General features: G+C 42.6%; 1 protein-coding gene across 5 annotated transcripts in view; it reads right to left on the bottom strand.

Moving 5' to 3' along the window:
* pcnx1 (pecanex 1) overlaps window positions 1–11,580 on the bottom strand; it is a 33,752-nt gene extending 22,172 nt beyond the window's left edge. For 3 of the 5 annotated variants that reach the window (XM_018681658.2, XM_018681661.2, XM_018681662.2), the window contains exons 1-6: window positions 11,013–11,577; window positions 8,905–9,119; window positions 6,597–6,702; window positions 4,788–4,824; window positions 3,806–3,871; window positions 1,969–3,702 (exon numbers count right to left, since the gene is read on the bottom strand). In XM_018681658.2, the coding sequence (XP_018537174.1) occupies window positions 1,969–3,702; window positions 3,806–3,871; window positions 4,788–4,824; window positions 6,597–6,702; window positions 8,905–9,119; window positions 11,013–11,165 (2,311 nt within the window). In that variant the 5' untranslated portion in view covers window positions 11,166–11,577. Of the gene's footprint in view, window positions 1–1,968; window positions 3,703–3,805; window positions 3,872–4,787; window positions 4,825–6,596; window positions 6,703–8,904; window positions 9,120–11,012 lie in introns of all 5 variants that reach the window. The other 2 variants (XR_001961484.2, XM_018681659.2) reach the window with 2 other exon arrangements.
* Window positions 11,581–12,073: the final 493 nt, after the last annotated feature.

The following is a 12,073-nucleotide window of genomic DNA, read 5'->3' as shown; positions in this document are numbered from 1 at the left end:
ATGTGCCACAACATCCCTGATTCTTGCTGGGGACCGCTCCTTCTCTCTCATTATTGGCTCATCTCTAAGGCAGCCCACCCTCAAGCCGAAGTGACACATTATCCACAATAGATATGTAGCATTTAAAGCAAATCTACTATACTGAAACTTTTGCTAAACAGCACACACTGTAGACACAAGTAGATCTTGGATAATGGCAAAGTGAATTTCTCTAAGATTCTCTTGAGTTAGTAGCCCTATGAGAGACTATGTAACTTTGAAAAGAAGAAATAACACATGCTTCCTCATGCAAATAAAAAGCTGAATTCAGAAGCAATTAAACACAGCAATTCACTATACAAAGTGTATGTGCTGCTACAGCCTTACTTGGCTAATGTTAGCATACTTTAAATTGGTATTGTTGAATGTAGGCCATTACTAAGTAGTGACATTATGACTCTTCTCTACTTGTGCTTTTGTTCTGCCACATTTTAGCATTTATCGTATTAACATCATTATGACTTGAGGCCACAGTGGCTGGTATTGAGCAGAAGTTACACGGTCTCACTGTAATGACATTAGCATTGGGCAGCCTGGAGAAAAGCTAGTGGAATACTGTGAAGAAAAAGAAACATTTAATTCTTATTTTAATCTTGTGATAAAACCATTGAAAGGTTTTGTGGGGTAAAAGTAGCACATTAGACACAGTAGACTATTAAAGGCTGCAAAGTGACTCAGCAGTCTGGAGCTAAAGTTAGGTAACTTTAGCTAACATTAGCCACTGGGTGTATGTTAACAAGGTGAGAGTCAAGTGAGAAAAGCCTAAAAAAAGTGGATTAAATTAGCAAGGGGTGTATTTGCTTACCAGTTTTATTTTGTATGAGGAAGCCTGTGGTATTAATGACTGAAAATATACTAGGTTTGCTGCAATAAATGAACTCCTCAGCAAAACAGTCCCAAGTGGTTTAAGAATGAGCATACAAACATTTTCCACGTCCAACAAATTCCCAACAATAACCACCATTGATAACTTCAAGTCAAGGAAACTAAGTAATGCTGTGCTAGACTTAAATGTCAGTGACTGCACCCCTGTATGTGACCTTGCTGGCTCAGACTCCAGTTAATAAAAGACATCTAAGGATTCAAGGAGAATAAATGACTAATTATGAGATGTTTCTGGACAACAGTTGATATGTTGGGGCATATCCTGCCTCTCATACTGTGTGTCCCAGGAGATGCACACTCAAAAAATGTTCACAACACACAGCCAAAGAACAAGAACCAAGACAGACAAGAGCTCAGTAAAAATACAAGATAATAGCCTGCAAGTTTGAAGAATGTGGGGGAGGGAATGTCTATCAGACTCAGTGTGTATGACACTAATAAGAGAGCTGCTGTTTGTCTAACCTCAGCACAAAGCACACACTGTGCCATCATGCTAATAGTGATCTAGGCAGGGAACACTATGCTTGGGTCAGGATTGTCACTCCATGGAAACTCACCATGGTTACACTGAATGAGCAAGGCAGACAACATCTCTTATGCAGCCAGACACACATGCACGCACACACAAGGCAAGAATGAAGAATTTCTAATGTCCAGAGGAGTACACCCAAAACAGCAGCTATCCAGTAAAGCTAGCATTATAAATGATTTTCAGTAAATGTATGTTTAATGTACATTCAAAGGATTGTTCAATTACTGCTTAAACAATCCCAAACTGAAAAAGCAAGAAAAAATAAAGACAGACTAATAATAGAGCATGTGTTCTGTCAGGGACCATATCAATAGAACACAGTTCTGCTGATAGTTCACAAAATAGAGTGAATATCTAACCAAGTGGTGTAATCAGTACCTTTAAATGTAGATAGGGTTCAACACAGCCTTTTTTGTGATTCATGTCAGTGTGGCCTAGTCATCAAACACGAGTAGTAAACCTGACAGAATGCAATGTGTACAGTGTGTTAGAGCGCTGTGTGTGGTACGTACCCCGCAGGGAAGCAGCAGTGGCATCCTGAGGCTCAGTGAAAGCTGCCTGGTTGGGCAGACTGTTTCTGGAGCGGGTCACCGACTCCAGCTGGGAGGCCCGACCCAGCAGGGATGCCGCATCAAGGACTTCCCCTTCTTTGGCTTCCAGGTCCGACTTGGAGGTGGTAAGGGGCCGAGGCCCAGCTGGAGCTCCTAGGCGGCTGGGATCATTAAGGCAGGCAGCCGTACCACTGTCCAAACTTAATACTCTGGCATGCGTTTTGGCACTGCCTGTGCTGGGGGTACGGCGGGAGGTGCGCCGCTTTCCTCCAGTTCGAACTCCTGCCTCAGATCCTGACGCAGCTTTCACTGTGGAGGAGGAGGAGGAGGCTGCACTGGCTGCAGTGTGCTTGGCTTTCAGGGCCCTGTAGCGGCCCTCTGGTGAGTGGCAGGAGCGGGAAGTGGTACTAGATGAGCTGTCTGTGCTTAGGTGGTGGGTGGAGTGGAGACTGGAGGCACAGCTGAGTTCACTCTGGTCACTGGAGTCCTCCTCTCCACCCCCAGTAAACACAGCACTACAAGGCTTGGTCATACCACGTAAAGACATGTAGTCCCGGTGACGGCTTGCGTCAAAACTGCTTGCCCTTTTCTTGCCAGTCCGCCGGCGTCCGCTGCGCCCCGTTGACAGGGAAGAAGTCCTCTGAACAATGTTGGCTGACTTTGGTTGAATGTTGTCTTTCACCTGCTCTTGCTCTATAGCAGCTACACCTGTTGAGCCATCAGCACTGGTCCTGATGCCAGGCTCTTCCTGGCACCTACCAGGTTCTACCAGCTCTTGGGCTGCTGGGGACGATGTGTCAGCAGGTTGTTTAGCAGTCAGCTCATTGGCATGAGGGTTTTTATTGGCCTCCCTGGAGGGAAGGGTGTTGAGACCTCGAGAGCTTACACTGCCGAGGCTCGTAGTCCTGCCGTCTGCAGGAGCAGATACAGCATCTCCTCTGTCCCGAACACGTTCATCCCCTGAAAGCGAGAGCAGGCTTTCCACATGTGTAGAGCTGGTCTGCTCACTGTGAAAGCTACTGACAGTGCTGTTGGTGTCCCTGTCTGTGCCACTGCAGTAGCTCTCAGTGGAGCCACTACTGCGTGTACTCAGGCTCCTCAGGCTATCAGCACTACGCTCGCCTCCCTGGGACTTTCCTCCTCCACCAGAGCTTTTCCCATTACCACCCACCTCCACCTGATACAATCCTGAGCTACCTTCCCCAGCCTCCCTGGAGGCTGAGCGAGCAACTCTGCGTTGTTCTTTGTGCCTGTAACACTCTATTCCAGAGGTGGAGGGTACAGCTTGGTCCTGCTGGTACAGCCGCTCAGCCCCCTCTCTATCACCTGGCCCTGGCCTGTGCGGTCTGACAGTCTCCAGCTCACACACAGGGTCAAGGCCACCTCTTCTGGGTGGAGGGTACAGGGCAAAGTCTGGTAGACACGGGTCAGGAAAAGCAGAACCCGCCGAGCTAGAGGTCCGAGGCAGGCCCCGAGAACGGAGCTCCTTCCTAAAGGTCTGAGATTGCATGGATGCATGAGGGGTCACCTCTGTGTCACAGGAGGAGTGTGACAAACTGAAGTGATAAGCAGCAGAGTTACAGATATCAGCAGGCTCCCTGGACAGCTCTGAAGGACACAGGGAGGTTGACGGCTGCAGGGAGGCAAAGGAATCGTTGGGAACAAGGCAGTACATCTTCGCGTCCGATAGCAGATCTAAATGAATACCAAGAAATGAACAGTAAGGAGGGTGCGGAAATGTCACAGTCACTAACATAAAAAAGCTTTTTTCTCATATTTGAATGCCATGCATATTTACCATGATCATGACTGCAGCTCTCAACAAGAGTCAAACTGATGTCATCTGAGGTCTTTCCCACATCGCCTGCAAAGACAGGAAGAAAGCAATTAAGAAATGACAGGTTTAATTAATTATTAATACATTCACAACCACTATCCCTGGGCACCCAGACATAACTGGCCGCTACAGGGGATAAAGAAATAGATACCCCCGCTATCTTCTAAGAAATACTACTTCTAGGTGGCCTTATGTGTATACTTGGAACAGCCAATTACAATGGGGCTATGAGCTTGAGTTTGAATGCCCTGATGGACTGCAGGAGATAAACTTTGAACAAAGGATTTGACTGTTTAAATTAACCTTTGTAATCAGCGTTTCTGAAATCCTGCAAGTCTTTTTCAGAGTGGTCATACTTCCTGGGAGTGTGTGATAGACAGTCTGAGTGAGATGGAACCCTTGACGGGAAGAAGATTAAAAAGCTAAACCCCAGCAGAGCCCTTGTCCCATTTCAGACCATTTCCTGTCATCACAACTGCCAGCTAATTAGAATGGCATTGAACAGACTCACTGAATTATTCAGATGACACAGTCGCCTTGCTCTCACTACAATGGACCCCAAGCAAAGATACAAGTTCATTTATTGTCTTCTTCTCAGTATTCCAATAAAGACCTCCTGGAGAATGACTCCCATGCTGTGCTTTACAGAGTATTACTGTTTTTACACTCAGCAGTGCCTGTCTAACGCTGCCTCATCTTGGTGTGACTGCTGAGGTCACGGTAATGCTGAGTCAGACTACATCTCCTGAGCAGCTGGGGTGATCGTGGTCAGGGATGTGGTGATCCCGCAAATAGAAAATGGATCACATGGTTGAGAAGAAGATGTGTAATATGCCTGTAAAAAGTCAGTTCTTCTTTCTTATAGAAGTTACAAAGCATGGAGAATAATGATCTAGCAAATGATTTTAGTATACACGAGAAGGTTGTACATAGACATAGTTACCTTTGGCAACTGTTGCTCTTCCATGGTTGGACGCAATCTGAAATTTGAATAAGAAAGATGAGTCAAGCCATTTATCCTTTGAAAAAAGTTGTTCTGGTCTCAAAAGCAAATTTCTGGAGCAAGATGTTCATAAAGCTGACAAGATGTGTGAACCAAACGGACTACAACATCCCAGAGAAGACACTATTTGTGTATGACAAACAGCCGGGCCCTCTTTACTGTCATCACAGAGAAAAGTTTTGGCTTCTCTTCCTCCTCGGTACACAGCAGCTGAGCAGAACATGCCGGCTGATTAGCGACTCAAGGACACACAGTACAAAGACACAGCACCCATGGGGATTCAGAGGTTAAATATATCTCACAGAATAAAACAGCTAAATAACTTTGAATATTAAAAGGAGCTATCTGCTGACAGCAAGCTATGTGAGGACCATACCTAATGAAAACATCCCCCTGCACACACACACAAACAGCTCCTTCCTCTAGTCCAGCAATTATACAAGTTAAATCATTTTAAACTTGGACTTAGGTTTCTCTCAGCAATTTGAGTGCACATTAGATGTGTTACAGTGAGCACAGAGCACATGACACTAAAAAGGGAGGAGGTTTAAAAGCTGTCAGAACTCAGGACATGATGCTTGTTTGTGGGAGGATTAAACAATGTTCCCAGTAGCATGTCGCAGTAGTTTACTAATAATTTATCACTTGTTTGTAGTGATTTACAAAACAATATTGTGAATAAACTGGTGGTATCAACAAGTGAAGCTTTTGGATGGTTCAGATATAGTTCAGTTCAAATACAGATTTTCTTTTTCTTCAACAGTAAACACACATTAATAGTACTATGTAGTCAGGTCTGTTTTATTTATACAGCCCTGTATTACAGATCTTGAAGCCTAACAGATTTTTTACCTTCTCCTCTTGATAAATGGCTCAAATGATTAAATAGATCATTTATATTGTCGTCAATTAACATTCTAAGCAACTAATCAGTTAATCCACTGATCATTTCAGCACTATATTAAAAGGTATGGACAGGTGGCAGTAATACTGTGCAGCTATGCACCAACAAAGATAAAGAAGAGGAAGACAGCTAGCTATTAACCATGAATGTAAACAATGCTGGGTTAAAACATTAAAGAGTTTTGCAAATGTTTCAGGAGGAAGGAAATGCTTTCTACACATTTGTTAGAACTCAAGGATACACACAACGCATTTTGATGAGTAACACAATGTAAATCTTAACTGTTGTTTGTTTATATGGAAATTCCACAGGACCCCTTTAAACAGGGAGTCATTTTGGACAGAAACTCACAAGCCAAAACATTACAGGACCTTACTTTTAGTGGAGATGAGATGTACTGTTTGGCAGTGAAATAAACAGTACATGGACAGTAAATAAAGCACTGGCCTGAACATCAGATGAGGTTTTTTCCCAGTAAATTGAATTTTAAAAAACTGGGTTATCTTACACTTGACGACAAGATATAAATGTCATCAGGCATTAGACACTCTCACCATTTCTCTCTGTTCATCTCTGTTTCTGAACCTTCACCTAACACATGAAGAACTTCCATTTCAGAATAGTAAATGGAATTAGAAATACCAGTAAGAAAATAGTTTGGCACACTTGCTGTATTTTATTTTAAATAAGTCAAATTAAAAATATAATCAACTACATTATATCTATGTATATTTGCTTACTCTCCCTAAAAAGAACGAGGGGAGGAGGTGGATCTTTTAATCAGGGTCATATTATATTCAGCCCAGTGCGGCATGCAGCATGCAGCAAACCAGTGCTCTGCTTACCTGCTGGTTAGACTCCATCCCAATATAGGAGTTCCTGGAACTGCAGTCCACTGGCGGAGTCTCTTGCCTGATGAAGTCTGCCATCTCAATGCCCCCTCCAGGGTCCCTGTGCAGACGCACAAACACATACACACACTTGTGTTACCAGCACTGGCAGGGTCAACTTCCTCCCTTAAATCTGAATGAATGGTACAGAAGAAGAATGTGCAATTCATCCTGCTGAGATGTGGTACTCTGTTACATGTCATTTATTTGCTTCAGTCAAACTGACTCAGTCTGAGGGAGAAATACATCATATAACTTTATCAAACAGGCCTCTATTTTACATCCTTTATTTGGGGTTTGAAATTCCACTGAAGGAGCAAAAACAGATGAAAGCATGCATGTAGATTTTCTCCAAGCCTATATTTAGCCCAGACGTGCTTGTTTAACCGGTTGGTATGTTGAAACAAATAACTTGCCAGGGATTGTCTATAAATCATTTCCATATGCCAAGAATGTTTCATAACGGGTAAAACCACAACACAAACACTCCGAGTAATGAACTACAACACGTAATCGTGGATGAACGGAGACTGGAGAAAGAAAGGGTCCAGTGAGGGGAAAATGAGTGGGTGGTGGCACAAAAAACACCTTAATCAACTTGAGCTTGGCTTGTCTGCATCTACTGTAAACTCAAACAACCTGGAATGTAACTCCAGATGTGTGGGCAAAGCTGCGACTGCGACTGCTCCTGTGGTCGAGAGCTCTCATTTTTCTTGTTGCCTTTCCCCTCTCTCAGCGTCCTGCTAAGCACTCCCTCTGGAATGTGAATATGAGTCACCTCTTCGAGTCATGGGCAGTAAAATGTTAGAACCTCGCTGGCTTTAGTTCTTTCTGAATAAAAGCTAAACCTCTCAATATAAAAAAAGACATGAGACTGGCATTCAGAGTCTGGGTCCTGCATTGTTTTGTACTTTGTAACAGGCTGCAGTGCTTCTTATTTCATGGTAACTGATGACATATTGATGTCAATTACTTTTTCAAATTGTATCATTCATTATCAGTTGTTAATGTTGTCGCTGTATTGTTTCTTTTAGTTAAAAGAAGGAGGAAGAAACCTAAGCGACAGAGTCCTGCAAAACAATGGCACATATGAAACATAACCCTCATACTAATGAGGTCATTAATTACCCTAATTAAGGCATTAATTAGCACATATTTCACTGTCAACATACTTGTCTTTGATAATATACGGGTTGCATATTGAACTCTGCTTCTTTGTGCATTGAGAATGTTACAGGCTTCAAGAAAATTAAGAAACCAATGGAACAGTTTTGTTCAATCAGGATATTGAGATTTTAAGTTTACACACTTACACTGATAATGATCACGTGCACTGGCAGTTACTTTCTCCAAAATCTAGTCACATCATCTGCTCTATAAAGGAACCTGAAGTATATGAGGTGCAACAAGTTCTGTCATGTAATTTTTTGAGGTACTACAGGTGGTAGTAACAGACCGAGAAACACAGCAAGAGGCCAACAACTGTTTTATGGGGAGGGAAATGCATTTGTTAGGCCTCAAGGATACACAGTGTGTGTGTTTTGGTGAGAAACACTGATTGTAAACAGTGCTTTTGTTTGCGTATAAGAGAACACCACAGGGCATAATATAAATGAGACCAGCTTTCTGTGTCAAAACCAAGCATTAATCTTGCAGTGTATTTTCAAACAAAGCTCAACAACACACTCAGCACAAGATATGGTGTAGACAAATTATATGTAAATTAACAAGTGAACAGTAGATTACTTTAAAAGTAATTGTCCCTGTGGTGCCCTGGTGGTTGTGCTTGCATGGTGTGTATCATCTAAGAACCTGAACTGCCTAAAATGTCTCTTAAATTTGATTCCTTTCTCTCTGTTAAATAACAGTATAAAGTAGAAAAAAATACAAATCTGACTAATGTTACTTTCCCCATAATTACTGCAGCTATGCGTGACTTACCCTATCTAGAAACTATTAGAGCAATATATTGATTATCCCTGTAGCAGCCTGTGTCTTTTCATGTCACCACTAGACAACAAGACCTTTGACCTCAGCTCCGATAGACAACTCCAGATTACATTACCTTTAAATGACTCGAATCACTCCACTACCACGCTCAGGAAGCATGACGTCTACCTACTACAAAATTCTCCTACACAGTCTTTACAGAATACTTTGTCTGCTTCTTCATCTGAGCAGCTTAGTCACACTCGTGGATCGCCTTTGTCCTACATCTCCAGATATCAAATCCACCACCGGGCCGTGTAAAATGCGAGCTTACCCCGGGCCGTTGCTGTCCTCCCGACGTGTAACACCTCCATCATTAGCCCCCTCTGTGCCACCTCTGCCGCCCTGACTCTCCTTGGCCTGGTGTTCCACCACCTCCCCCTCATCCAGGGCATGGTGGAGGCGGTAATTCACCGTCTTCAGCAGCAGAAACATGGCAGCAATCACACCACAGTAGATTCCCACTATCACCATGGTTGGTGGCAGGGCCTGGGATTAGAGAGAGAAGCAGAAATGAATTTATACTGTATATCTGGTACTGTGGAGGGAGCAGGTTGGTGGTTTTATTGTAGTATAATTTCTCTGTACCCTTTCCCTTCATACTGTATCTTATGTTTATTTTATTTTCTTTGTGGTTCTCAAGCAACAAAGAATGATATTGTTATATCATATTATTATTATTAAACTTTGGTTAATTTGACCCCCATGAAAATGACAATGAAATCTTTTTTTAAAAAAAGAAAAATGCATTTTTAACTAATATTTTTTTAAATCCAAAATAACAATTAAACAACAGGTAGTCAGATTCATAATGTCTTGCTGAAAGACATTTTGACATAATTATTGACAGTTGACATATCGTGCTAATGACCAGTCAATTAGTCTGACAGGAAAATAATATGCAACTATTCTGATAATCAATTAATCAGTTTTCAACATTCAAGCAAGGAGGATTTTTTTGGACATTTGTTGAACACAACAAGGCTGCCTAAATTTAATCAATCAATGAATTGTTAAAAATAACCAGCAGAATAATCCATAATGAAAATAATCATTAGTTGCTGCCCTAACAGGAATCAAACCTGTGAAGTGCGTCAAACACTGCACACACGATCACAGCTGAAAAATGACTTAACAGATTATTCCACCCATTACACCAATTATCTATGACGCACACTGGCAGTGTTTTAAAAACTGCTGCATTCAATTATCATTTTAACATATCTTAATGGAGCAGCTGCCTCTTAGACACCTGTGTGTTTTAGCACAAGGTGTGAGCCCCAGCTTCTGTGTCTCTGTTGTCCTTGAGACCCCCCACCCCACCCGGCATCTGTTTGCAGTTATTACAAACAGCAGCAATACTCTAACCTGTGGCTCAGCATAAACCACAGACCTGACAAACACATTTCCACTCCAGGAATAGAACGGAAACCACAAACAGATATGAAACATCAGCTTCTCAAGATAGAAGTTAGTGTGCTTAGCAAACAGCCATTTCCTGACATGAGGACATTAGCACAGATGTTTCTGAAAAACAGTGACATTTGAACTTGTTCTGTTGCCCATCTGTATTAGACAGTCTAATAAAGTGTTGAAATAATATGACGGTGAGTCCATAAATAACATGCACAAGTGGACTGTAGCTGATACTGATGTGTGAAGTCCTTTTTTGGACAGTTTAGAGGGCAAAAGTAAACACAAAGCAATGCATGTAAAAAACAAACAGGCAAACATTAAGAGAGCTTTGTGACAAATGAACTAAACAAACAGCCAGCCGGTCATTTGAGACCGTTTCTTGGACATTAAAATTACCAGATTGCTGTTACATCCTTGTCAGCTGTGCTCTTGCAGTCACAGCTGGTAGCTCCTGAAAACTGGTGATACCGCAAATCACAACCGACAGGAGGAAAACAAGGAGATAACAGGGGGGGAAGGGAAATTAAATTCACTGATTACAGCCTGGTGCCGTGTAATCGACTGTTAATATCCTTACGGATCTTAACTGTAACACTGCGATAAACACTGAATTTAAACAAAAGGGCATTCTGGTCCCATCTAGTTGGTGGATGGTACACTTAAAGGGGAAACATTTAAAGATGATTCCGTCCATTTCTTCACCTGAATAAGGTTTATCTGCCAACAAACCCGACGTTTTTGTTGGTTTTGTGGATTATTTTGAGTGTAGAAAAGATATTCCGTTAGTTTCATGAGACGTTATTGTCTCCGCTCCAGGTAATAGACCGAGACCGACCGTTAGTATCCTGTGGCAGCAGCTAACCTAACGGACAGTTGGTCTGGTAACTTACCGTTGTTGGCAACAGTTAACGGCAGAAAACATCGAGATAATACGGTGGTAAATTAAGAAATAACAACACCGCTCACCATGTAAAGTGTGAAGGGGAAACATAGCAGAAACAGCCAGATGTAGAGATGTAAAGCGTTGACGAATGTGTTCTGATCGGGGTCGTAGTACCATCCGCCTGTGACTGAAGCCCAGACCCCCTGCCTCAGGATCTGTAGAGTCTGCGACCCCATGTTGTTTTATCCCCCTCCGACGAATCCGAGCGGAACCGACCGACGGAACAACCGGGGTGACACGCTGGCTAGTGGTCGCCGAACATGACAAACGGTGCACTGTTTTCAGACACTGGCCTGAAAATCCCCTCTGCAGCCATCTTCTCTGCAGCTAGCCAGCCAGCTGGGGCACTGTTTTCAGTCCTCCACTGAGGAGACTCCTATCCCACCACGCCCTGCGAGAAAGTTCTTCTTCGTGGCTCCGGTACGTGGTAGCCATGGAAGCAGCTACTGTCTGCACTAAATATTAAAAAAAATGCACGCATCATTGCTTTGTGCTGTAATCCATTTAACTGTCCGCTTTCCAGCTATTGTGAAAATGCATATTTCTTGAGTGACTGTGCCTGACTGACCCAGACATGAGTCAACACAGTGATGACTGAGAGCACAAATGCATGAAATAACATGTATCATCAGGCAATTAAGAGCTTGGACCAAATATGACCAAATGGCGACACCTGCTGATGAAAGCCTCCCATTTTAAAATTCATTTGCTGCTCACAAAGACCATTAAATAAGACTATCAGTGGTGGGGGTGCTTAGACACTCCTTTGCTATTAAAAAATGTACCAAAACAACAGTGTAAAAATACTTGTGAATTCAAAATCATATTGAACTTAAAGTACAGTATTAGTAGCAGAATGTGCTTGAATCATCAAAAGTACTTTTCTACAGAAAAAAAATCAATCCGTGGCTGATTTATTATCACATTTGACACTATTAGACTGTTAATACTGATGCATCATTACGTAAGTAGTTGCAGTTTTTATTGCTCCAGCTGTAGGCTGAGGTGGAGCCAGTTTCGGAAGTTTAATCTGGTTGTTCTCAACCAAGGGCTCAGACCCCCTCTAGTGGGTAGCAAGATAGGT

This window comes from Lates calcarifer, linkage group LG19 (assembly GCF_001640805.2).
Source record: "Lates calcarifer isolate ASB-BC8 linkage group LG19, TLL_Latcal_v3, whole genome shotgun sequence".
NCBI classification, from domain to species: Eukaryota; Metazoa; Chordata; class Actinopteri; family Centropomidae; genus Lates; species Lates calcarifer.
Note: the sequence above shows the minus strand (reverse complement) of the source record. Positions and strands in the feature narration are given on the sequence as shown.